Source organism: Triturus cristatus, chromosome 6 (assembly GCF_964204655.1).
Source record: "Triturus cristatus chromosome 6, aTriCri1.1, whole genome shotgun sequence".
NCBI classification, from domain to species: Eukaryota; Metazoa; Chordata; class Amphibia; order Caudata; family Salamandridae; genus Triturus; species Triturus cristatus.
The window spans coordinates 1,348,493,230-1,348,517,059 of NC_140589.1; the positions used below are offsets into that span (position 1 = coordinate 1,348,493,230).

At 48.7% G+C, this 23,830-nt stretch overlaps 1 protein-coding gene across 1 annotated transcript in view; it reads left to right on the forward strand.

Annotated features, from left to right (window-relative positions):
• Positions 1 to 23,830, forward strand: part of USP34 (ubiquitin specific peptidase 34) — a 2,509,780-nt gene that overhangs the window by 1,448,959 nt on the left and 1,036,991 nt on the right. Inside the window, exon 50 of the mRNA XM_085612349.1 lies at positions 5,197 to 5,275. Coding sequence (XP_085468475.1) covers positions 5,197 to 5,275 — 79 coding nt within the window. The remainder of the gene's footprint in view (positions 1 to 5,196; positions 5,276 to 23,830) is intronic.

The following is a 23,830-nucleotide window of genomic DNA, read 5'->3' on the forward strand; positions in this document are numbered from 1 at the left end:
TACGGCAACCTGTCCGACCATGTCTTGATCTCGGAGGGCACTGCACAGCAGTTGCAGTGGTGGCTCACGGACCGCGATTGGGTCATGGGCAGAAGCCTCTCCCTTCCCCAACCGGAGCATGTCGTAGTGACGGATGCGTCCCTCCTGGGATGGGGTGGCCATATGGGAGAGGCGGAGATCAGAGGCCTCTGGTCTCCGGCGGAGTCTCGTCTCCACATCAACCTGTTGGAGTTGAGAGCGATCCGGCTTGCACTGAAAGCCTTCCTTCCCTCTGTCAGGGGAAGTGTCGTGCAGGTGTTCACGGACAACACCACCGCCATGTGGTATTGCAACAAACAGGGCGGGTGGGGTCGTGGACCCTTTGTCAGGAGGCTCTGCGCCTCTGGACGTGGCTGGAACACCAGGGCGTCACCCTAGTGGTTCAACATCTGGCGGGCTCTCTGAACGCCAGAGCAGACGAACTCAGCCGCCGGTGCATGATGGATCACGAATGGCGTCTGAACTCCGAAGTGGCGCAAGGTCTCTTTCAGCAGTGGGGAGAGCCTTGGTTAGATCTATTCGCCACCGAAGAAAACGCGCAATGTCAGCAGTTCTGTGCGTTGGAATTTCCAAGGCGGCACTCGCTCAGCGACGCTTTTCGTCACGAGTGGAGTTGCGGTCTGTTGTACGCCTTTCCGCCTATACCACTTCTGCCCAGAGTGCTGAAGAAGATCAGGCACGACCGGGCCCAAGTCATCTTGGTGGCTCCGGATTGGGCACAAAGGTACTGGTATCCCGAGCTACTCAGTATGTTGACCGATCCTCCGATACGTCTGCCCCTTCGGGAGGATCTTCTGTCGCTGCAGCAGGGGACGGTCCTCCACCCGAACCTGTCCAGCCTCCACCTCCATGCGTGGAGATTGAGCGGCGGCAGTTGATGCCATTTGACTTGCCTCCTGAAGTCTGTGATATCATTCTGGCAGCCAGGCGTCCCTCCACAAAGACGGTATACGCCTGCCGGTGGAACAAATTTGTGGCATGGTGCACAGCAAAGGCTGTGGATCCCCTTTCCGCCCCTCTTTCTGAGGTTCTCCTCTTTCTTCTTTCTCTGGCCCGGCAGGGCTCTGCCCTGGGCACCCTGAAAGGTTATCTTGCTGCCATCTCTGCCTTCTTGCGGCTTCCTGCTCAGCCTTCTCTTTTCAAGTCCCCTGTGGTTACACGCTTTCTAAAAGGCATTACTCACACGTTCCCTCCTGTCCCTTTTGTAATGCCTCAGTGGGACTTGAATCTGGTCTTGACATTCCTGATGTGCGCTCCCTTCGAGCCTTTTCACACTTGTCCTCTTCGTCTTCTGACTCTTAAGACTGCTTTTCTGGTAGCCATCACCTCGGCTAGACGGGTGAGTGAGCTCCAGGCTTTATCTTCAAAGCCTCCTTTTCTGTCTGTTCATCCGGACAAGGTTGTCCTTCGGCCTCGTCCTTCCTTTCTTCCGAAAGTAGTGACTCCATTTCATCTTGGGCAGTCTGTCACCTTGCCCACCTTCTTTCCGCCTCCGCATCCTTCCAAAGAGGAAGAGAGGCTCCACCGTCTGGACCCAAAACGTGCGCTCTCCTTTTATTTGGACCGCACAAAGCAGTTCCGGGTGGACGACCAACTTTTCGTTGGATACGTGGGTGCTAAGAAGGGGAAAGCTGTGCACAAACGGACCATCTCTCGGTGGGTCGTTTTGTGCATCAAAATTTGTTACTCTTTGGCAAAAAAGGACCCTCCTGTTGGGCTGCGCGCCCATTCTACTCGGGCCACCGCGGCTACTACTGCTTTGGGACGGGGAGTCCCTTTGCAGGACATCTGTCAGGCGGCGACGTGGGCTTCGCTACACACGTTTGCCAGGCATTATTGCCTTGACAGCCAAGTCCGGAGAGACGGCTTCTTTGGCCGTTCTGTTCTCCAGGACTTTCTGGTGTGATCTTGGTTCGCAGACCCACCACCGGGGATGGTATTGCTTGGGTATCTATTCTAAGGTGAGGAATCTAACTAACATGTTTCTTTCAGATGAACAAGTTACTTACCTTCGGTAACGATGTATCTGTAAGAAACATTAGTTAGTTAGATTCCTCACCGACCCACCCATCCTCCCCGTTCTGCGAACTGACATCTAGGGTTAAGGTTATCCTCTTCAGGCCCCTAGATTTTATTTTTGGCACCAGTGTCGGTCTTTGCATGGCTCTGCGTTCCTGGCGCGGAAGGCTATGTACAAGAACTGACGTCAGCGCGCGAGTGCGGCGTCTAAGTACTCCGACGACGTCATTCCGGCGCACGACGCCGACGACGGACGCTGAGCCGCAGATGACGCCTAGCGACGCGCAAGGGGTATTGCTGACGAAAAATCTTCCGGATCCAGTCTTACGCCTGGGGATATTCTAAGGTGAGGAATCTAACTAACTAATGTTTCTTACAGATACATCGTTACCGAAGGTAAGTAACTTGTTCGTTTGGTATTAAACACCCCTTCTCAATAAATCTGTAGTAATGGCAGTATCAGATTTAGTGTGAATGCACTCAGAGGTCAACTTAACGAGGCCCCCTGAAAACCTACTAGTCGTCTAGTGTGCTGGCTGAATGGTATCGTGGAGCGTGGCATCATAGACAAGTTTCTGATACCCTATAGGTGAGAGCCCGTGCTTTCGAAGGCCAGAAACAGTGCTGTCTCCGTAGGAAGGTGTACACACCTCCTCCAGCAGGCTGGCTAGTAATTTAGCGTAGCAAAGCCTTAGGCTTTAAAGTCTCTGCTGCCTTTGATATGAGACCCTGGCTTCTCCCCGTCCTGAGGAGTGCCCCCCTTTGCCCTTAGGCCCATTTGGCATCTGAGCAGGCCGAATATTATCTAATCAGTTGTGTCACACTTACAGGCTAGGCACACCCCTAAGGTGGGCCACCTGAAGTGGACAGTCGAGGAAGGGTTTCACCATCTTGTTTTTAGTAAAACTAGGAACTCTGGGTCAGGAATATTCCCACTCTTCACAGGAAGTGCTCATCTAGGGGTTGTAGACATCCCAGGGGTAGGTAGCCTATTGGGTACTTCCATATACTTCCCTAAACACCCCATAATTCTCTATTTAGGGGTCCCACCTATAGCAGAGATTCATATTTGTCTAAATGGGAACTGAAGAAAGACAAAAAAGAGCAGTCACAGTGAAAACTGTTGACTTACCTTGAACTTGGCGCCAAAACCTGCCTTGCTGCTGGTACCTCCACAATTTCACCAACCCAACTTGTACAAAAGCTGTGCACTCTTGCTAGCCCTTGCAGGACTATCCAGTGCTTCAACAACCACTTAGCATCTCCCATGGGGTGGGGGAGTCATCTCCCTGCAGCTGCAGGCTCCGACCGCACTTGTCCGGTTCTCATTTTTGCTAGCCATCGAGCCCACCAACGGAGCATCTCACCAGGAGGAGGTCTTCGTGGTTCCAGGAGGTCAGCCTTGTTTCTCCAGTGAGTTTTGAGACGCTAGACCCTCCCGGAGCCTCCCAGGCCCAATACCCTGGGTACCAGAGCATTTGCCTCAATCAAGACTTGTTGAGTGTCCAGGACGGACACCACCGCAAGGACCGACCTGCCGATGAGGGACTTAAGGATATGAGGCCCTCCTGCCCTGTTTCTTCCCTTCTTGATGTCACTCAAGAACGTGGGAGCCTTTAACTTCAGTGACCTGCCGGACAAAAAACCTCTGCACCTGTGCCCCCCAACCCCGGTCCACGTAAACCAACTGTGTCCCCTGGCTCCAGAGACCCTCATGAGCTGAGCCCCTCCTTTGGGTCATGCTGGACTTGTCTTCAAGTCCCCACTTGCAGCCTTTTTTGTTACAGGTGCCCTTCCATTGACTTTAACGTGTAGTGCTCAAGGCTACCAATGCGCCCAGCATCTCTGCACCCGGACACATCAGGGCAGGTAAACCCAAACTGCTGGTGGTTCTTTGGACCTTGGCCCCTAAGCACCTTAAGTCCTGAAAGGCACACTCAACAGCCGTCTGCAACTGTGTTTGAGGCTCCTAGCTCAAAACCGTGATTTGAGCATTTTACTGTTTTACTGAGAAATTAATATTTCCAAAAGTACTCGCTGACTCCGATCATCTTGGTGCCTAAAATTATATAAAATCTGTATTATTTCTCTAAATTGGTCTTGAGTTTCTTCTTGAATGTGTGTCTCAATTATTGAGTCTGTATGTACAGCAAACGCTTAACACTGCCCTCTGATAAGCCTAAGCTGTTTCACCACACTACCACAAATAGAGCACTTGGGATTATTAATTTAAGCCTTGTAAACCAATAAGGGTTATCTGTACTTTTTGCATGGTGTGCCCTTACATTAGCCACATAAAAGCCAGCTTCCTACATGGAGGACTCAGGTTGATTGTAGACCGTCGACTTATGGACACTTGCCTGTAGAAGGACAGATTCAGGTGTTTGTTAAACTTACTCTTCTGCCATGTATTCCTGCCGCTTTCATCAATCTTATCTCCTGGTCTGTCTGCTTAGAAAAATGGACAGGGAGTATTTTAGAGCGCCACGGTGGTGCCATACATGGCTCTGTGACTTAACATCACGGAAGCATCAGAGGCGAGCTGTAACTGTGGCTCTACCTTTCGGTGCTGGAAAGCTATTTCAATTTTGTGGCTCCAGTTTGGCACCTGGTATAGATTAATGAAGTGAAGAATTTGCAGGTAAGCAGAGTATTCACCAGAAATATCAATTATTTAAGGTAAGTTTTTTTAATTGGGGGTGCTGCTGATATGGATCAAGGAAGTAAGAGTGTGCAATTTTAAAATATTTATAAACTTGGAAAATAGGACAGGAATGTGTGTAATACATGATAAATGTTAGCTGAATAATTTAGCATGTGTCTTTTGAATATTTGTTGTTGAATCTGTCTGATGCCTAAAATCCCAAAGAAATGGATGTAGACGATAAGATGATGTTAAACATTAGGTCCAACCAAGTCTCTCAGGTCATTTGAGACATGCAGATTTATTGTGTTTATTGCCAAATTTTAACAGATCTCCATTCTCATAAAAAATCAGTAACGAAAGTACAGTCTACAAGCATAAATGTCTCACTCTTCCTAAACAAACTACCTATGAATTTTGTGTGCATTTTAAACATCTGTGTCAAGACTTTAGGTATCATGGTAGAATTTATAAGTATTTTCTTTTTCCCACAGGTACCTTTTCAATGATGCTGAAGTAAAACCATTTGATTCTGCTCAGCTTGCTTCAGAATGTTTCGGTGGAGAAATGACTGTAAGTTTGCTGCCTGAAATACAATAATGTACACTTAAATCTATTATGTTTATATTGCGTTTTTATTTGAATTGAGGAGACTGACCTTGCTGAATCTCAAATCTTCAACATGCTTTCCTTCAGAGATGCACATCTCTTCTACTTCTTCACCTCATTTGGGAAGATCCCAGACCACTTTTAAATGAGATTTTTTCAAATTGACGCTAACTAGTATGTAAACGCCATTTAAGTACATTTTCTGACGTTTACGCCCTCCATATTACCTTTGCAATGTCTCCTTTCCAGTTGACCTTCTCCTGAGTGGATCCCTGCTTAGGGATTGCCACAGGGGGGTTCCTGTTACATGGACAAGGGCTCCTCCTACAAAAAATAAAAAGCAAAATCAGATTTTCTGACACCTGGGCTCATAGATTATTGGGCAGCAAGCCCACTAGAACCAGAGGATATATATATATATCTGAAAGAAACACGTTAGTTAGATTCCTCACCTTAGAATATCCCCAGGCGTCAGACAGGATCCGGAAGATTTTTCGTCAGCAATACCCCTTGCGCGTCGCTAGGCGTCGTCTGCGGCTCCGCGTCCGTCGTTGGCGTCGTGCGCCGTAATGAAGTCGTCGGAGTACTTAGACGCCGCCCTCGCGCGCTGACGTCAGTTCTTGTACATAGCCTTCCGCGCCAGGAACGCAGAGCGATGCAAGAGACCGACACTGGTGCCAAAAAAGTCTAGGGGCCTGAAAAGGACAACCGTAACCCTAGATGTCAGTTCGCAGACCGGGGAGGATGGGTGGGTCGGTGAGGAATCTAACTAACTAATGTTTCTTGCAGATACATCGTTACCGAAGGTAAGTAACTTGTTCATCTGAAAGAAACACGTTAGTTAGAATCCTCACCTTAGAATAGATACCCAAGCAATACCAACCCCGGTGGTGGGTCTGCGAACCAAGATCACACCAGAAAGTCCTGGAGGACAGAACGGCCAAAGAAGCCATCCCTCCGGACTTGGCTGTCTAGGCAATAATGCCTGGCAAACGTGTGTAGCGAAGCCCACGTAGCCGCCTGACAGATGTCCTGCAAAGGGACTCCCCGTCCCAAAGCAGTAGTAGCCGACAGCTCAACAGGAGGGTCCTTTTTCGCCAAGGAGTAACAGATTTGGATGCACAAAACGACCCACCGGGAGATGGTCCGTTGTGCACAGCTTTTCCCTTCTTAGCACCCACGTATCCAACGAAAAGTTGGTCGTCCACCCGGAACTTTTTTGTGCGGTCCAAATAAAAGGAGAGCGCACGTTTTGGGTCCAGACGGTGGAGCCTCTCTTCCTCTTTGGAAGGATGCGGAGGCGGAAAGAAGGTGGGCAAGGTGACAGACTGCCCAAGATGAAAGGGAGTCACCACTTTCGGTAGAAAAGAAGAACGAGGCCGAAGGACAACCTTGTCCGGATGAACAGATAGAAAAAGAGGCTTGGACGATAGAGCCTGGAGCTCAATCACCCGTCTAGCCGAGGTGATGGCTACCAGGAAAGCAGTCTTAAGCGTCAGAAGACGAAGAGGACAATTGTGAAGAGGCTCAAAGGGAGCGCACATCAGAAATGTGAGAACAAGATTCAAGTCCCACTGAGGCATTACGAAAGGAACAGGAGGGAACGTATGAGTAATGCCTTTTAGAAAGCGTGTAACCACAGGGGACTTGAAAAGAGAAGGCTGAGCAGGAAGCCGCAAGAAGGCAGAGATGGCAGCAAGATAACCTTTCAGGGTGCCCAGAGCAGAGCCCTGCCGGGCCAGAGAAAGAAGAAAGAGGAGAACCTCAGAAAGAGGGGCGGAAAGGGGATCCACAGCCTTTGCTGTGCACCATGCCACAAGAATGTTTATAATCTGCACACCTAGGGACTTAGCCCCAAAATTGACCTCCACGAGGAGGGAGCAGGGAGTTCAGAAAATCCATGAAACGTAGGGATAATGTTTTTATAAAATGGGGAGCGGCCAGTTTCGGACCATACCCCTATCCCAAAAGCCCCTTCTGCCCTGGGGCTATATTGGGATGGGGCAGAAAGCTGTCTGAATTCCAGGGTCAGAATATTTTTTTTTAAATGTAAAAAGAATGGGTGGTTGCTCGCCTGCCTGGAATTAGGCTGCCCCCCACTCCTAAAGCCCAGTCTTTCTGCCCCTCACCTGGACATAGATCATAGACATTGCAGACAAGAGGAAATGTGTATTCTTCTGTACGTAGTTTTGACATATGAGTGCACAGAGCGGGTAGATGCCAAGTTCCTCATGCTTGCCATGGGTAATGGCTGCACTATTTGGGCTTTAGTTCAGCCGGAAACGAAGGAGCCCCACGAAACATGGACACTCTTGAACCCAAACATAGAGATCCAGGGAATCCAGTGTGGCTTGCATGGATCCCAGCTCTTTTCCTTTCCTAGAATGTCCTGCAATTGTCAGTTTTTGGCTAAATCACATATTTTCTATGGTGAGGGAAAGTTCAATAATCTGCAGGAATCCACAAAAGTCCAGCCATTCAGTATTCCCACACTTCTCCCAAAAAGAACTTTACCCCATGTGACAATGCCATTAGTTTTGACTTCACTATCATGCAAAGAACAGGCATATTCTAGGTAGTAGCAGTGCCAGCTTCCTTAATACAGAACAGGTACAGTAGTAGGAAGTAGTCCAAGCTTCTCTAGCATAACAAGCCCATCCCCAGCCCATGAACATACAAGTGGTACAGCATAGTGAGTACAACAAATCTCCTTTATATGCGCATAAATCATGCAGACAATCTGGTTAGGTGCAGACTTTAAACACAAACAGAACCTCCCCATGCACACACCCTTACCTCCCCCACCAGGAGCAGCACAGAATGGAACTGGAAAGCTACTCACAGCAGAACATGTACAGGATTGACGTTCGCTGTAAGCATTTCCCCTCACATAGCTGTAGTGCAAAACACAAACACATCCATCCACCCTAACATGGACACATAACAGCGCACCTTCCTCTCCTCAACCGGCCTCGCCTCCCACTGTGCCCATGAAGCCCAGTGTGAAAAACAGGCTGTACAATTTCAAGTTAGCCTCACTAAAATGCAGAAGTTCTGGCTTTTTCAGGTGCAGGAATACGAACAGGAGATAGTATTGTTGTATCTCACACAATATAGTCAGCAGAAGTTCATTTTCCTACACATTCCATGCAGGTTCAATGCAGGATGATGTAGGCCATTCTTTCCTAATTCTCTCAGCACAGGTAACAAAAGTACTATTTACCTCATATAGATATGATGCTGCATAGCAAAGAGAAATGCAAACACACACACACACACACGCACGCACGCACGCACGCACGCTCGCTCTCTCTCTTTCTTGCTCTCTCTCTCTCTTGCTCTCTACTGTGCTTCCAGACCATTCATTGTGTTCAAAACAAAGTTGAAGTTACCAGATGCTTGATGACACTGTGGTCTAGTTCAAGGCTCTACTTTTGTACATCGTGAGTTAGATTTGTTAGGGCAATTAGAATTAATCAGACACAACTCCCAGAAATCATTTGGCTGATAAATGAGAATCTAAGACTGGGTTATGTTGTATGCATGCATGCATGTATATGATATTTCTATAGTGTGAACCAAACTGAAAGGCAGCTGAGTGCTTTCCATGGTCAGAGACCAGCACAAAGTCAAAAGGTAAGAGGAGATTAAGTAAAGTTGTGAATGGTTAATGCATCGCGATGTAGTGTTCCCTATAGAGGTTAGTCTGGAATGCTTTCCTAAATCTGGAGCAGGGTTGTGGCGGTCCTGATAGATGTGGGGATGTTGTTTGAGATCCTGGCTGCTTAGGCGTAAAAGGCCTGCTGTCTTGTTTTTAATATCTGATAGAGACATCTAGCCACAGCTTCCTTAACTTAGAATATCCCCAGGAGTCAGACTGGATCCGTAAAATCCTTTTCCCCAGCAATACCTCTGCACTCCGGGAGGCGGAGCCACTTGGCTCCGTCCTGAGGCCGCCCATGGAAATGACGTCAATGGAGCCATATAAGCCGCCCACGGCGTGCTGACGTCAGTTTTCTTCTTTTCCGCGTCCTAATGCAGATACGGGAGAACAAAACCTTTGTCCTGTTTTTGTATTTTCAGGCCTTCTCGACACCCTTTTTGCGTCCAGGTACAGTGTGATCAATACCTGCGGGCTTCAAACCGTGCTGCTCCTGCCCCCGCCAGATGTCAGCAACGGACCCACACCAAATCTGTATGTGGTGCTTTGGCGAGCACCACGACTCCGTGGAGTGCGAGGCTTGCCAACAGCTGCGGCCCAAAGCCCTACGGGAACGCCGCATGAAGCTGCTGTCTGCGCGGATGTCCTGAACTGCCCCCTCACAACACCGGTCTCCTACACCGGCGGAATCATCAACGCGGCGCCGGCGATTGCACCACAACGCTCCTGTTAGGGGCAGGTCCCGGGACCGTCATTCTTCGCCTGCCTTTTGTAAGCACAAACGGAAGTCCTCGGCTTCACGCCGACATCATGTTGGGCCCTGTAGCTCACGGTCTTTGCCACAATCTGGCACCCAGTGGTCAGACCTCGCATATCCCCCATTTCCGGGTGCCAGGGCGACTTGTCCTCAAATGGAGGACTACTTTCTTGCAGTACCCCCCACCCCCCCGGCGCGTCTTCTGGCCCCACAGGCGGGGTAGGGTCTCAGGTCGAGACTCCGTCAGTGGGTTCACCCTCTGCTCCAACCGAGCGCCCTGACTGACTCCACAGTCGGTGCAACATCGGGACACGGCCCGAAGGGGCATCCCACGGTGTCTTCCATAGAGCGGGCGCACAGCTTTCAGGGGCTCCCTGTGACCTCACTGGAGGTGGCTGCGGCACGGTGCACATCACCACTTCGGCGCACTCTTTCCCTGCAGGTGTTCACCTCGGTTGATGTAGAGTCTGTACCGGTCCGACTCCGAGCAAACGACACCTTTTCGGAGGTCGCTGACGCCAGCTCCACTAGGGTGGCCGACGCCTCCGGCATCCGAGGCCTTTTCGAAGGTCACCGGCGCGACTCCGGAAGCCGAGGCCTTTTTGGGGGTCGCCAATGCCAACTCTACTTCAGCGGTCGAGGCCTTTTCAGAGGTCGTCGATGCCGGCTCAACTCTGGGGGTCGAGGCCTTTTCGGAGGTCAACGACGTTGGCTTGACGTCACCTTGACGCAGTTCAACGCCGGTACCATCTCCGGCTTTATTGGTTGAAGACGTACTCCCGGTGGATTCACCGCCCCCTGAGTCATTTCAACGCTCTCCGGAGCGCACGCAGATGGGACATTGGCCTACTCCTTTTGCTGAGTTTCTCTTGAGCGGCTGGATTAGCTGTCGCCCATCTCCTACTGATAACTTGCTGTCCCCACCTCGTGGGGCCACGGAGGCTAGTGGGACGTTTCTCAAAACTGTTTGCAGGGCTGCAGCCATTTTGCACATGCAGCCACCCTCTGTCTCTAGGACTTCAGAGCCTTTGCAGGAACTTCTCCACCAGGGCGCGGGGAACATAGCGCCATTGTTGCCGTTTGCGGAGTCATTATTTGACATCCTTCTCGGAACGTGGGCTAGACCCTCTTCGGAGGATCATGTGGATCGTGCTGTAGCACATCGCCATCGGCCTACTCCCACTGACCCCGCCTGTTTGACCCTCCATCCTGGAGCTGGAGGACTTGTGCTTCAGGCAGCCCTCTCTAGAACTCCTGTTCCGTTGCACCCTCCCACTCAGTAGTCTCGGTGGTTGGAGTCATGGGGCCATGATGTGTTTGCATCCGCCACTTCGGCACTCCGGACCCTGAACACTTTGTGTGTTTTTGGTCGGGCTACATTTGCCCTTTGGGACGCTGTCGAGCAGCTCCTTCCCTCCTTGCCAGACAGTTTGTATGCCGATCTGGTTCGCATCATCAGTGATGGCCATGATATGGCACATTTTTCAATTCGGTCTACCATGGACACCATGGACTCAGTGGGTCGTGCTATGGCCAGGTCGGTTGTCCTGCGCCACCACGCGTGGTTGCACAATGGCGTTTTCCCACATCATGTTCAGGAGCAGCTTAGGGATCTGCCATTTGATGGGATCCCTCTTTTTGACACTCATGCTTACTCGGCGGTCCGACGACTCCTGTCAGATTGTCTTCCCAGGTTTTAATCCTCCTGGAGAGTTTTAAAATATGTGATGGTGCCGTCACATTCTTTTGTGTTGCCCTTTCTGGGTTGCTGAGGTTCTCAGTTGCATGGCTGTTCAGCCGTGTTCTTTCCTTCTTCTGTTAAAGCACAATGCCTGTGTTGCATTTTGTTTGAGCCTCTGCCTACGAGCGTGTCTCAAGAGGGACCCTTATTTTGTAGGGTGGTGCCTTAACCTATGTTGGGTATTTGTTAGCAATTATATTGCTACTTTTCCTTGCCTAGGAACTGGTGGACATGTGCCCCTGGGGGCGGGTTCCTCTGGCCAGTTCTGGAATGGTATACTCTAGGTCTTTCTAGTGCCTAAGACATTCCCAGGCAAAGTGTCCAGTTCTTGGGTCTGGTTCATTCGTTTCTGTCCTCTGCATATTTCTTATTTCTCAAGGAGTACCTCTTCTCCACTTTCTCCTAGTGAATGCGGTTGGTCTATGGTGGAGTGTGCTTTTGGGAGACAGGCTTCTGTCTGTGCCTTATCTCCTCTTCAAGGTTTCTTCAATTCCCATTTAAGTGGCAGAATTCATGTCTCTTAATGTATATATCGTACATTATACACGCCACAAGGATGCTCGCATTCTGCATTCTTTTTGCCCTAGTATTGGACCGCCTTGCTCACTCTCTCCTTTCAGGATATGTTCCTGGCCCTGGCAGTTATCAACTCGCAGCGGCATCTTTTGGTACATTTGGCTGTATGCCTACCCCCTGAGCTTGCTCTATAGTAACTCTTCTGTTGTCACATGTCCTACGGGGTACACATTATATTACGCACGCAAGCCTTCTCTTGTGGCTCCTGTCCTTCCCCGGTCAGTCTTCGGACTATCCCCTTGTTTCATTTTTTGGCACCCCATGTGGTGTATGTTCCCCCGGTATGCTCTACCGTTCGCATGTTGTTGGGTCCTTTTGGGCCTTTGTTCCTCACGGATCAGAAGAACCAGTGCTGGGCTTCTCCTTTCACCAGAGTTGCTGCATTTTCTATTGTGTTGGCACTCGTATTTCTAATTCCACATTCCTTAGTCTGTGTCTGGACAAGAGAGGTCTGACACCATCCCTCGCCAACTTGTGCTGCTTTTGCCGTCCCTTGTCCATTACGGAGTTTCTTGGGTCTAATGTCAGCAGCCCTGGCATCGCAGTTCCCACCGTGTTTTGTCAGCCATTGACCAATTTGTTTTCTTGGAACTTAGTGGTGGTTTCTCAGACCCTCCTCCTATAGGGTATGGCTTTGGTATCTATTCTAAGTTAAGGAATCTGCGGCTAGATGTCTCTATCAGATGTAAGAGTTACTTACCTTCGGTAATGATATTACGGTGATTGAAGTACTGGAACACCAAGAGAATTCCAATCTAACCGATTGCCATTGAAAGAAGCACAGGCATGGGCGGTGGGAGGGAATTATAATCAGAAGAACCCCACGTATGTTGAACACCAGAGAAGCAACATAAGTAGGCAGTGGAAAGCAGAGACTTTAACCAGCCATAAAACATTGATGGAGTGGAGAGCTAAAGGGCTCGAAATCCAAACAAGACCCCCAGCTATAAAGGAAGATAACACGCTACCAACCAAACAAGGGAGTCCGAAGGGCCCCAGGCAGAGCAACATACCCTACCCCAGAGTAAGGAGTTAAGCACACCTCTGGAAGACCAAGAGGGCTAGGCGGAAAGACACCATATGAAGAGGTCTTCGCAGAGTGGGGAAGATGGGCGGGCGTTAAGGAATCTGCGGCTAGACTGTGTCTCTACCAGATAGGTCTGGGTAGTGAACTTTCAAGTGGTCGTTCACTTCTAATCCCTTGTCTGGCAGCATGTTCCTTCCATATTGTGATTATTTTCACCTCCGTCCTATGCTAACCAGCTCCATCTGCCTTGTCATGTCGATTGCGCACCAGCCGTACCCCTCCCACACTGGGGCACAGCTTGGCGCTTTGTTCGGCCATTGCTTACAGCGCAGGCTCTGTGATCTCACTCCAGTACTTGCTGGTACTGGAGCCTTTCTCAAATAATGTTGTACCTCGTTATACATAATTTTACTCTTTTTTAGCACACACTGTTCCTATGCTATCATAGTTTTTTGTCATGGCTCCGCGTTATGGCGCTGAAAAGTTTCCTGTAGAAAACTGACGTCAGCACGCCGTGGGTGGCTTATATGGCTCCATTGACGTCCCTTCCATGGGCGACGTCAGGACAGAGCCAAGCGGTGCCGCCTCCCAGGGTGCAGAGGTATGGCTGGGAAAAAGGATTTTCCGGATCCAGTCTGACTCCTGGGGATATTCTAAGTTAAGGAATCTGCGGCTAGACTGTGTCTCTACCAGCTATATTGTTACCGAAGGTAAGTAACTCTTCCTTTTACATGACTTAGTCTGTAGTCCCTGCTGCAGGTGTGCTGAGAATCACCAGAGGTGGTAGCTTGCCTGCAAGGTAAGTGGGTGTGCTGGTTGTGATCGTTTTGTAAATGATGCAGCTGGTTTTAAAGATGGTGGGGGATGGCAAGGATATCCGTGCAATTCCTTCGGGATGGGGATGACGTGATAATATTTCTTCAGGCCCTGGATGAGACTTTGTAGTATTCAGCTGTGAGATACAGTATTTGTGTTGTGCAGTACCACTCAGTGATTGTGTATATCCAAAAATCCCTTTGTATAATATGACATCTAAATTGATTCTTCTTAATTTTAATTGGCCATTTTTATCGTTTTTTTCCTTAATTTCTCTCCTATCTCATATTCTGCATCTACAATGTTTTTCAAGAATGTAGGTAGATGCGTGGCAGAGGTGAAAAAGTTGTGTAAGAAGAGGGCGCTGAATTTAGAAAAAGGCTCCAAAAAACTGGAGTACCAGATAGCCCTCCGAGCCTGGGAAGAAGTCCAAATGTTGCAGTCTATGTCACAGGGACGCTGATAGAGGCTAGGATGAGGATTAGAGGAAGAATAGAATGACCCCAGAGTCAGAGGAGAAGGAAGGGCCCACAGGAGTGAGGTACCCTGCCATGTCCAGGGCAATGAGCAATGTGTCCTCCCACAACCTGATCCCTGCAGAGTTGGAGGACAGGCAAGATGAGAGGGAGTTGAGACCGATTATGCTAGCCTTTGAGCAAAACAAGCCAGGAGCATTAGAGAATAAAAAGTTAACCTTGGAAGAAAAGAAAGCTCTATTGGTCCATTAAATGAGCCATAAAGAACTGGTGTTAAAGACCAGATGAGTCCGAGAGTCCAGTGAAGATGGTGGCACTGACACTGAAGTGCCTAGAGGAGGTAAAAAGGTCCACATGCCCAAAGACCTGGTTCCTATCTTTGTGGTAGGGGGATGATATTGACAAATAGTTTGAGGCCTATGAATTGGCTTTGGAGATGCACTGAGTCCTAGAGGAGTATTGTGGGGGCTAGTCTCTGGAAGTACGTCAGTAATATGGAGAGATCCCTTGCTAGCTGTAGGAAAAGCTGACAGAATGATGTATGTCCTCACAAAACATGCTCTCTAAGTTTGATCTAACTCCTGAAACATACATTTTAAAGTTCAGGGGCAACTAGATTATGTGTATCTGAATGAAAGAGTTATAGATTCCTTACCTTAGAAATACCCCCAGGCGTTGTAGTGTAGTCCTAATAGTACCCTGTCATGCAGGACCTACGCTGTTTACGGATAACATATACTGTGAGTCTGGTGGCAGACTGACTCCGTACACCCCCGCCGCATATGTTAGCCTATGGTTTGCATTAGCTAGCTCGCAGTGCCACTAGAATCTCCTGTTATCAGAGAGATTAGTTTTTGGCAACCTTAGAACACAGTAACCTTAGACTCGTGGAAACAATATACTACTTTTCACCCAGTCACTTGTGCATGCTTGTTTTTGTTCTCCGAGAGATACAGAGAAGAAACAGTCTGGCGTTTTTACAATAAGAATTTATTGTACCGTAGTACTTCTCATGTAAAATAAATGCGCTGTTAAAACTGTAACACAGTAGCAGAGATATAGAACCAGCTGTACAGTGAAAAAAAAGGAATAGTATTATTCTACCATTTTTCAATAGTCATGGACACATACATGACATATGAAATGCATTTATAAAATAAAGTGTGTACTCCTAAGATGCCTGAATAGATGTACCTAAGTGTACCTAGCATGTAAGTAGGTGCTACAGAGCCTAAGCCTAAGAGCCAAGAATCCCACTAGGCTTTTTGAAAGAAGAAAAAAATGTCAAAACCTTTATTGACAAGTTCAAAACAGTCAGAATACAATTTGCATCAGATCAGATAGACTTACACAGTGGATTCCGAGGCAAATATCATATATGTAAAGATATTCCCCAAAAGCAAAAGACAAATTCCGTGTGATACTGTTGTGACAACAAAATGAACCTATTTTTCCCCTCCCAAGAGGAGATGTGGGCAGCACTGCAGTGATGGTGGCAAGTGCAGAGGGATAGAGGGAGGCAGTCACTGACCAGCACCGGTGGTGGCCGCGGGCGGGGTGCCGGCGGGGAGCGCGGGAGAGGCAGCACGGCTCGAAGGGAATTCGGGAATGGAGATATGTCACTAAAGGTCCCCATATGTCAATTGGACGAGTCCTCGCAGGTAGTAAGTCACAGAATTCCGATAGCAAGGGTTGACATCTCGAGGCGTCCTCAAGCCAATGAGCGAATTTAGGCGCCGGTCTGCGACCCCAGCACATGGCCACCCTACGCCTAGCCAACACAAGCAGCATTGCGATCAAGCGGCGAGAAGCATCCGGGCAGAATTTTAGAAAGCCTAGCCGACACAGCGGAGGATCGGGCTGCACCGTCGCAGAGGTAATCTCGGAGATGGCGGCGCATACCGCCTGCCAAAATTCTGACACTTTGGGGCATAGCCATGCTAGATGAGCAAAGTCTGCGGCAGGGGCAGCGCAACGCATGCAACCATCGCTGGTTATGAGTCCTAATTTGTGAAGCTCGACAGGAGTGCGGTATAGCCTATGTAGATACTTGAAATGAATAAGACGAAGCCGGTAGTTGAGTGACAGTTTCTTTGTCTGATTGCAGCAGTAGAGCCAGTCGGCCTGGGCGATGTCCATTCCCAGGTGCACGCCCCACACCACGTGCGCCTTATCAGCGGAGATGGAAGTGGAGGACAACGTGAGTGCGTATAATTTAGTGACAATTTTGTGTGGCGTCGGGGATGTGGATATGAAATCGAGGGCAGGCATCGTAGGCGGGGGCTGGGGGAACATAGGATGTAACTTCCGGCATATAGCGCGTAACTGATAGAACAAGAGTGTATCCAGCGGACCAGAAGAGGCGGGAAGAGAATAGAATGTGTTGCCGGGATATAAATCTGCCAATGTCGACAGACCCAGACGTGATGCATGTTTAGACATGCTGGAAGGCTGGAGGGGGGAAAAGCAGGATGACGCACAATTGGCATGGCATTGGCCGACAGCATCGGGAGATTGGAAATTCGGCGCAGACCAGACCCGGCCTAACGCAATGCCTGAACCGTGTCCACCTCCGCCCGCGTGTTTGAGAAGGTGGCCTGATATATGCTGTCCACTAGTTCTAGTGGGCACCTTGTATCAGTCTAAACAACCCCTCATGGTGAATGGTTAAAGACAACCTTATGTGAAAGCTATCCTAGTGGTAGCTATGGAGAGCAGCCTTCAGGCTAAGTCTTGAAGGAATGTAAAGCAGCTTGTTTTACCAGTCTATAATCTCTTGAATGATCAAATGAAAAGACAACCACACCAGGTATATATATTTAAAATATATGTATTTAAGATAACACACACCCCTCTAGTCTCTTTATGAGACTGGAGTTCGAACTACTTTAGTTACAAGCGTTTAAGCATCAGTAAAAGCACAAATAAACGTTTGGGCCCTAGGGGCGTACCAAACCATATACTAAAAAAGTGGTATAAGAACCACGACTGGAATAGGCACTAGGCCTATTGCCTCTAGAATTGCTGGAACCACCCAAGGTAGTGACACAGGGAACCAACGGGAGCCGTATGCAGGGTGAAACCACAACCGCGGGTTCCTATTATTTTCTATGGGGAATGTCGCGGTTGAAATTTTATAGATTAGGGACACTTCTAATCGAGTCAGGACTAAACCCTTTTGGACTTAGACAGTTCTAGGACTAGCACCCACGAGAGCACCGGAGTACTCGAGTTACCTCACCCAGAGAAGCCGGGTGCATAGGTGTCTTTTGGTGTCGGGTCGCGTCGTTGATTCCAATGGAAGCCTGCAAAGAACTGCTGCTGCCGTGAAGAGAAGTGTCCGGAGAGATCCAAGCCTGGATCTAGGCTGTAAGGAAACTGAAAACAGAGGGGACAGAGTCTGGGTCACTAGCCAGTGACCTAGGGCAGGATGGACCAATGCCCACAGATGTCGTGTGCTTCAGGTAAGTTGATGGGTGTCTTGACTCATCTGAAAGAAACACGTTAGTTAGATTCCTTAACTTAGAATATCCCCAGGCGTCAGGCTGGATCCGGAAAGATTTTCGTCAGCAATACCCTTGCGCGTCGCTAGGCGTCGTCTGCGGCTCCGCGTCCGTCGTCTGTGTCCTGATCGCCGGGATGACGTCGTCGGAGTACTTAGACGCCGCCCTCGCGCGCTGACGTCAGTTGTTCTTTTTTCCGCGCCAGTAAGCGCAGATCCGGGAAGAGCATACTGTTTAGTCACTTTTTGACTAAACTTTTTAAACTTTTTGAGTTCCTATTTCGGGTCGACCTTGACTCCTGGTGCCGGTAGGGATGCCTGGATTCAAGCCGTGCAACACCTGTCACCGCCTGATGTCAGTCACGGATCACCATCGCCGGTGTCTCTACTGCCTTGGGGCCGACCATCATGCCGAGTCGTGCCCCGACTGCCGGGCCTTGACCTCGAAGGCTAGGCGGGAGCGGTCCCGCAAGCTGCTCGAGCTCCTGCAGTCGGCTCCACGCCGCTCAAGGTCCCGATCGAGGAGGAGGTCGAGGGACCGGTCGCGGAGCCGCATGCATCACCGCTCGTATGGATCGAAGTCCTCGCATTCCGGTAAGTGGAGGCACTGTAAGAAGTTGAAGAAGCGACATTGCTCTTCTGACTTCCCTCACCGGTCGCGCGACTCGGCTGAGGGTTCGGGTGGCACCACCCGCGCGGGTCAGTTGGAGCCGCAAGAGTTGCATCTGGCCCCATACCCTCCGTGTGAGAAGGTGGCCTGATATATACTGTCCACTAGTTCTAGTGGGCACCTTGTATCAGTCCAAACAACCCCTTATGGTGATAGGTTAAAGGCAACATTATGTGAAAGCTATTCTAGTGGTAGCTATGGAGAGCAGCCTTCAGGCTAAGTCTTGAAGGAATGTAAAGCAGCTTGTTTTACCAGTCTATAATCTCTTGAATGATCAAATGAAAAGACAACCACACCAGGTATATATTCAAAATAAATGTATTTAAGATAAATCACACCCCTTTAGTCTCTTTATGAGACTGGAGCTCGAAGTACTTCAGTTACAAGTGTTTAAGCATCAGTAAAAGCACAAATACACATTTGGGCCCTAGGGGCGTTCCAAACCATATACTAAAATAGTGGTATAAGAACCACGACTGAGATAGGCAAGGTGCCTATCACCTCTAGAATCGCTGGGACCCCAAGGAACCACCCAAGGTAGGGACGTCAGGGACCCACGGGAGCCGTATGCAGTGTGGAAACACAACCACGGGTTCCTATTACTTTCTATGGGGAATGTCGCGGTTGGAATTTTAAAGATTAGAGACACTTCAAATCGAACTAGGACCAAACCCTCTTGGACTTAGACAGTTCTAGGGCTAGCACCCTCGAGAGTACCTGAGTACTGAAGTTACCTCACCCAGGGAAGCCGGGTGCATAGGTGCCTTTTGGTGTCGGGTCGCGTCGTCGATTCCAATGGAAGCCTGCAAAGAACCGCTGCTGCAGAGAAGAAGAGAAGTGTCCGGAGAGATCCAAGCCTGGATCTAGGATGTAAGGAACCTGAAAGCAGAGGGGCCAGAGTCTAAGTCACTTGCCAGTGACCTAGGGCAGGATGGACCAATGCCCACAGATGTCGGGTGCTTCAGGTGAGTTGTCGAGTGTCTTGACTCCTCAACCACGAGGTCCAGGAGGCGTCGACGAAGTCCACGAGCCGGATTCGAGCTGTCCCACGAAGTCTGTCGAGTGCTGCGGTGTCGGCGACCAGAAAGGACCTAACAAGCCTTGGCAACGGCAAGTTTCAGGAAATCAGAGAAAGGAATGCGGTGCAGACCAGCAAGGTCTGATGGACTAGTAAGGGTAAGTAAGCACAAGTCTGGAGCAACCAGAAAAGCACAAGTAGAAGTGGAGTTGCCTTCGTGGGGACCTGCTAGCCAACGGGCTAGTGATCGCGAAGGAGCCTCGAGCGGTCGCACTTGGAGCTGGCCCACGGGTTACTCGTGGAGTGGAGGCCAACAATCTTCGGTGCAGGAGGTGCTCAAGGCTGGGGCTACTCGGAGCCCAAAGCACAACTTCGAGGATGACCAGGAAGGTGTTGTTGCTGCAAAAGTTCATGGTGTCCAGGGGTCACGGTTCCACGTTACCCACGATAGCCACGGGCCTCAGCCTTGCTGTGGACTCAGGGTAGCCTCGGGGATGTCTGGAAATCCACCTCTGGTGATGCAGAGACTTCGGCGTCTGGCAGGAGCTTCAGTAATGCAGACCGGTAAGTCGCTTTTTTGGTGCCTGCCAAGCAGGGGAGTCGCTCCTTGATCCCAAGGGAGATTTCTTCCGTCTTCTAGTCGTGATAGAAAGTCGAAGGTCCAGGATATATGTTTCAGAGGTTCTTCCAGGGTAATCTAAAGTCCTAGGGATGGGGTTCCTATACTTATACTAAGTTTAGGGGATGGACTACCTCTAAGGCTCCACCTCTAGGTGGGCCTGGGGTGGGGGTGGTTACACCCCTTCCCCTTTGTCCAGTTTTGCGCCAGAGCAGGGGCTGAGTGCCCCTGCAACCAGTTTGAACCGGGCTATGCACAGGGACACCTTGTGTGCCCCAAAAGCATTCACTGAATGCACCCACCCTGCCCCAATACACATCAGCCTGTCTGGGGAGGTGGTTACACCTTCCTGTGACAGGAAACCTATTGTCCAGGCCTCCCCTGCCGGAGTTTCCCCCAGCAGCAGGAGGCCAGACCCGTGTCTATGGCAGTGGCATCCATTTTGTGATGCAACTACATAAAAGGGACTGGGGGTCTACAAGAAAGCACAGTAAGTGATGTATATGCTGATGGAAGGTCTTCTTTTATCCCTGGCAATCCGAGCTGAGCATGATTTCCATCAAATTGTATCATGTAATAGAGCTAAATTGTCAAGCCCTGTAGGTCATTATTATCACGTGGTAATCTGCCACATCCATGAGGGTGACCTTTAAATCATAAGGGTCCCCTCCGTGGCGAGCTCATACGCTCTGCGTGGATGCCATTCCCCACCGAGGCAAACAATTAATGCCACAATGTGTGCAAAAAAACATAGAAAAAACTGTGAAAAAACTATGTAATGCAGTGCAGTGAAATATAAAAAGGTTATGTGAAAAGATGTTTTGACAATATCTCTTTCCTCACACCTAGTAAAACCAGAAGGAGTTAACTCAAGCTCCCGCTATTGATTCATAGTAGAAAACACTGTAACTCCTTATATATGGTCAACATGTTTCAGCCTAAACGGAAGTGATCCAGGCTTTCTTCAGGACCAAATCGCAGCTACTGCATATTAACCAAGCAACTTCTAAACACTAAAATAAGAAGAACCATACAACCTCGCTTGGTGCGAAGCCTTCATTTGCAGGATGCAATCATCACCTACAAGAAGATAAATCAATTATCATACTTTGTGCTTATAAAGAAAATAGAGACCAGCAGGCATAATATTATGTCCCAGATGGCTCTAATGTATTCGCTTACCCTGAGTGGTCAAGGCCCAAACCTCACCTCCCTGGAACCTTCCTCGGGAAGAGATGAGGCCCCGCTCTGTAATGAAAGAGGGGAGAACAAAAGGGGAAGGGCTCTTCAACCAGCACCAAAACTTCAACACCCAAAGAAAACCCTATCCGAAGTATAGAGTCCAACCAGATAATATATCAATCACACTTCACTCCCTTAAACTCTTTAAAACAAAAAGACCTGCCAGATGTCAAAGATCTGTTTAGATCGTAGGAACTGCTATTGTGAGAAGAAAACACAGTCGCAGGCTCAACTAGCTGTGTGCTTCCTATATGTCTCTTAATCTTCATGGCTAACCTGTTAGTATTTAGTGGCTCAATGTTCTCAAAAGCACACTTAAAAAATCAATCAGTCAAAATCAGCATGGTATTTGTTAAGCCTAAGTCTGAATAATTCCCTTTATCAGGACAGGAAAGAGAAGAACGTCTTCATTCTAACATAGAAAATTATCAATTAGAAGCCCGGCGTCAGTGAGCAAATATATGTTCTCACCTGACTTGGGCTCCGACACCGCTACATGAAGGGACCCTAACTAGAGGATTAATTTCCGTGGCGCTACGTAATAATGTTACTTCCACTCATTCAGGCATGCACTAACCTGTCCGTCGGTACCTCTGGACTCCCGCCGAGTTCAGGGAAGGAGGCACCGGAGTCGTAACCATCTTGGATATAAATACCCTTTGTAGTGGTAGGTCTACATCCGGTTTGGAAAAGCGCGCGCTCCTGCTAGCGGCGGCATAGCAGCGCCGGACTACATAATGACGTCACACGCGTCTCTTCTGTAGTTTCAAGAGGCGCGCGCTCAGTATCAACCAACGTGGCGCCGCTAGACTACAGAATGACGTCACGCGTCGCTGACCTGTAGTTCAGTCTATCGTATAACACCCAAGTCAGGCGCGGATAAGTTAAGTTAGGTGTTCAAGACCAATATCAACTCCAAGAATTATATTGGAAAGGGAATAATGCTATGTTCACTCCCAAATATCGCTTGAAATAGAGGAAAAGGATATTTTCTTTGTGATCATAGGGCAGTAATCAGTGTTAAAGCGCCCCTGTTAATCTTATTGTGTTAAACCAGGCTAGAAAAAGTACATCTCTAGTGGTGGAGGAAGCATACCCTGCATTGTGTTGCCCTTTCAGTGGAGATCCCCCCAAAAATAAAGGATCGAACTTCAAATCTTGTCTAAGGGAACAAGCAGAATAACATTACGTGTTCATCTACACGTTTCACTAGATGTGAAGAAAAAAGGTTTTTTATGTAGCAATCAACGGGTAATGGTGAAGGTTCACACATCCCTATTAATCCTATTGAATTAATCAACACTCCAATAGAAGTGAAATGAACATCCTACGCATGGTGTGTGCCTTCACGCAAATGATGTCACCATATGTATCTTATAAAAGGCATGCCACTAGTAGGCTCTGTAGTACCGAGATATACATTGTTACATTATATCTATATGCTCCATCTCGTGTTGGGAACTCTTGATGGTCATCTAATGGCCATCATGTACTCGTGGTAGCCATGATGTTTACATAAGTTACATAGTGACCAATCAAAGCCATGGCCAAACCATCGGGTATGTAGTGTTCTAAGACTTAATAGGACCTGCCTACGAATTAAAGATTAACCCAGGGAATGTCATCATTCAGACCTAGAGTATCACTGTGTAGTCTGTACACCCATTTTTGCTCTTTAACAAATAGATATCTAGATATGTCACTGACAGATAAGGGTATACTGGGTTTTTCAAGAACAGTCCATTTAAATTCTTCTGGTCCATGATGTTCATTGAAATGTCTCATGAGTTTTGTAGTGAGCTTCTTACATCTAAATGTACTTTTATGCTCTAACATACGTGCCTTAACTTTTCGAGTGGTCATCCCGACATAGTTAGTTCTACACGGGCAAGTGATCAAATAAATCAGATTGCTGCTGTTACAATTAGTGAAATGATATTGAACCCAAGGTTTACTGGTTCCTATATCTATAGTTGTTGAATGGGAAGTCTGTGGACAGATAGAGCATTCGCCACAGGGATGGTGGCCAGTGGCCGCCGGTAAACCCCAGAGCGTCCCCAGTTGTCTCGGTAATGGTGTCTTGGGGCGTGTATGAACCAATTTGTCCTTGATGTTACTGCCTCTTTTGAATGCAAACAAGGGAAGAGGGATCTTTTCTTTGCTCTAATTCAGTAAACGCCAATGGTGTCTGATACACTTCTGTACCTGGTTTGAAAGTGTACTAAAAGTATGTACAAAAGTGAGTCTATCTACAGGAGGCTTCTGCATCGGTGGCTCTAAAAGGGACTCACGGTGATTGTTGGCAGCTCTCTTGCGGGCGCGTCTTATCAGACTCTGAGGGTAATGTCTTTCCAAAAGATTGGTAGTCAGCAACTGGGTATGAGTTTTAAAACCCTCCGTAGTGGAACAATTTC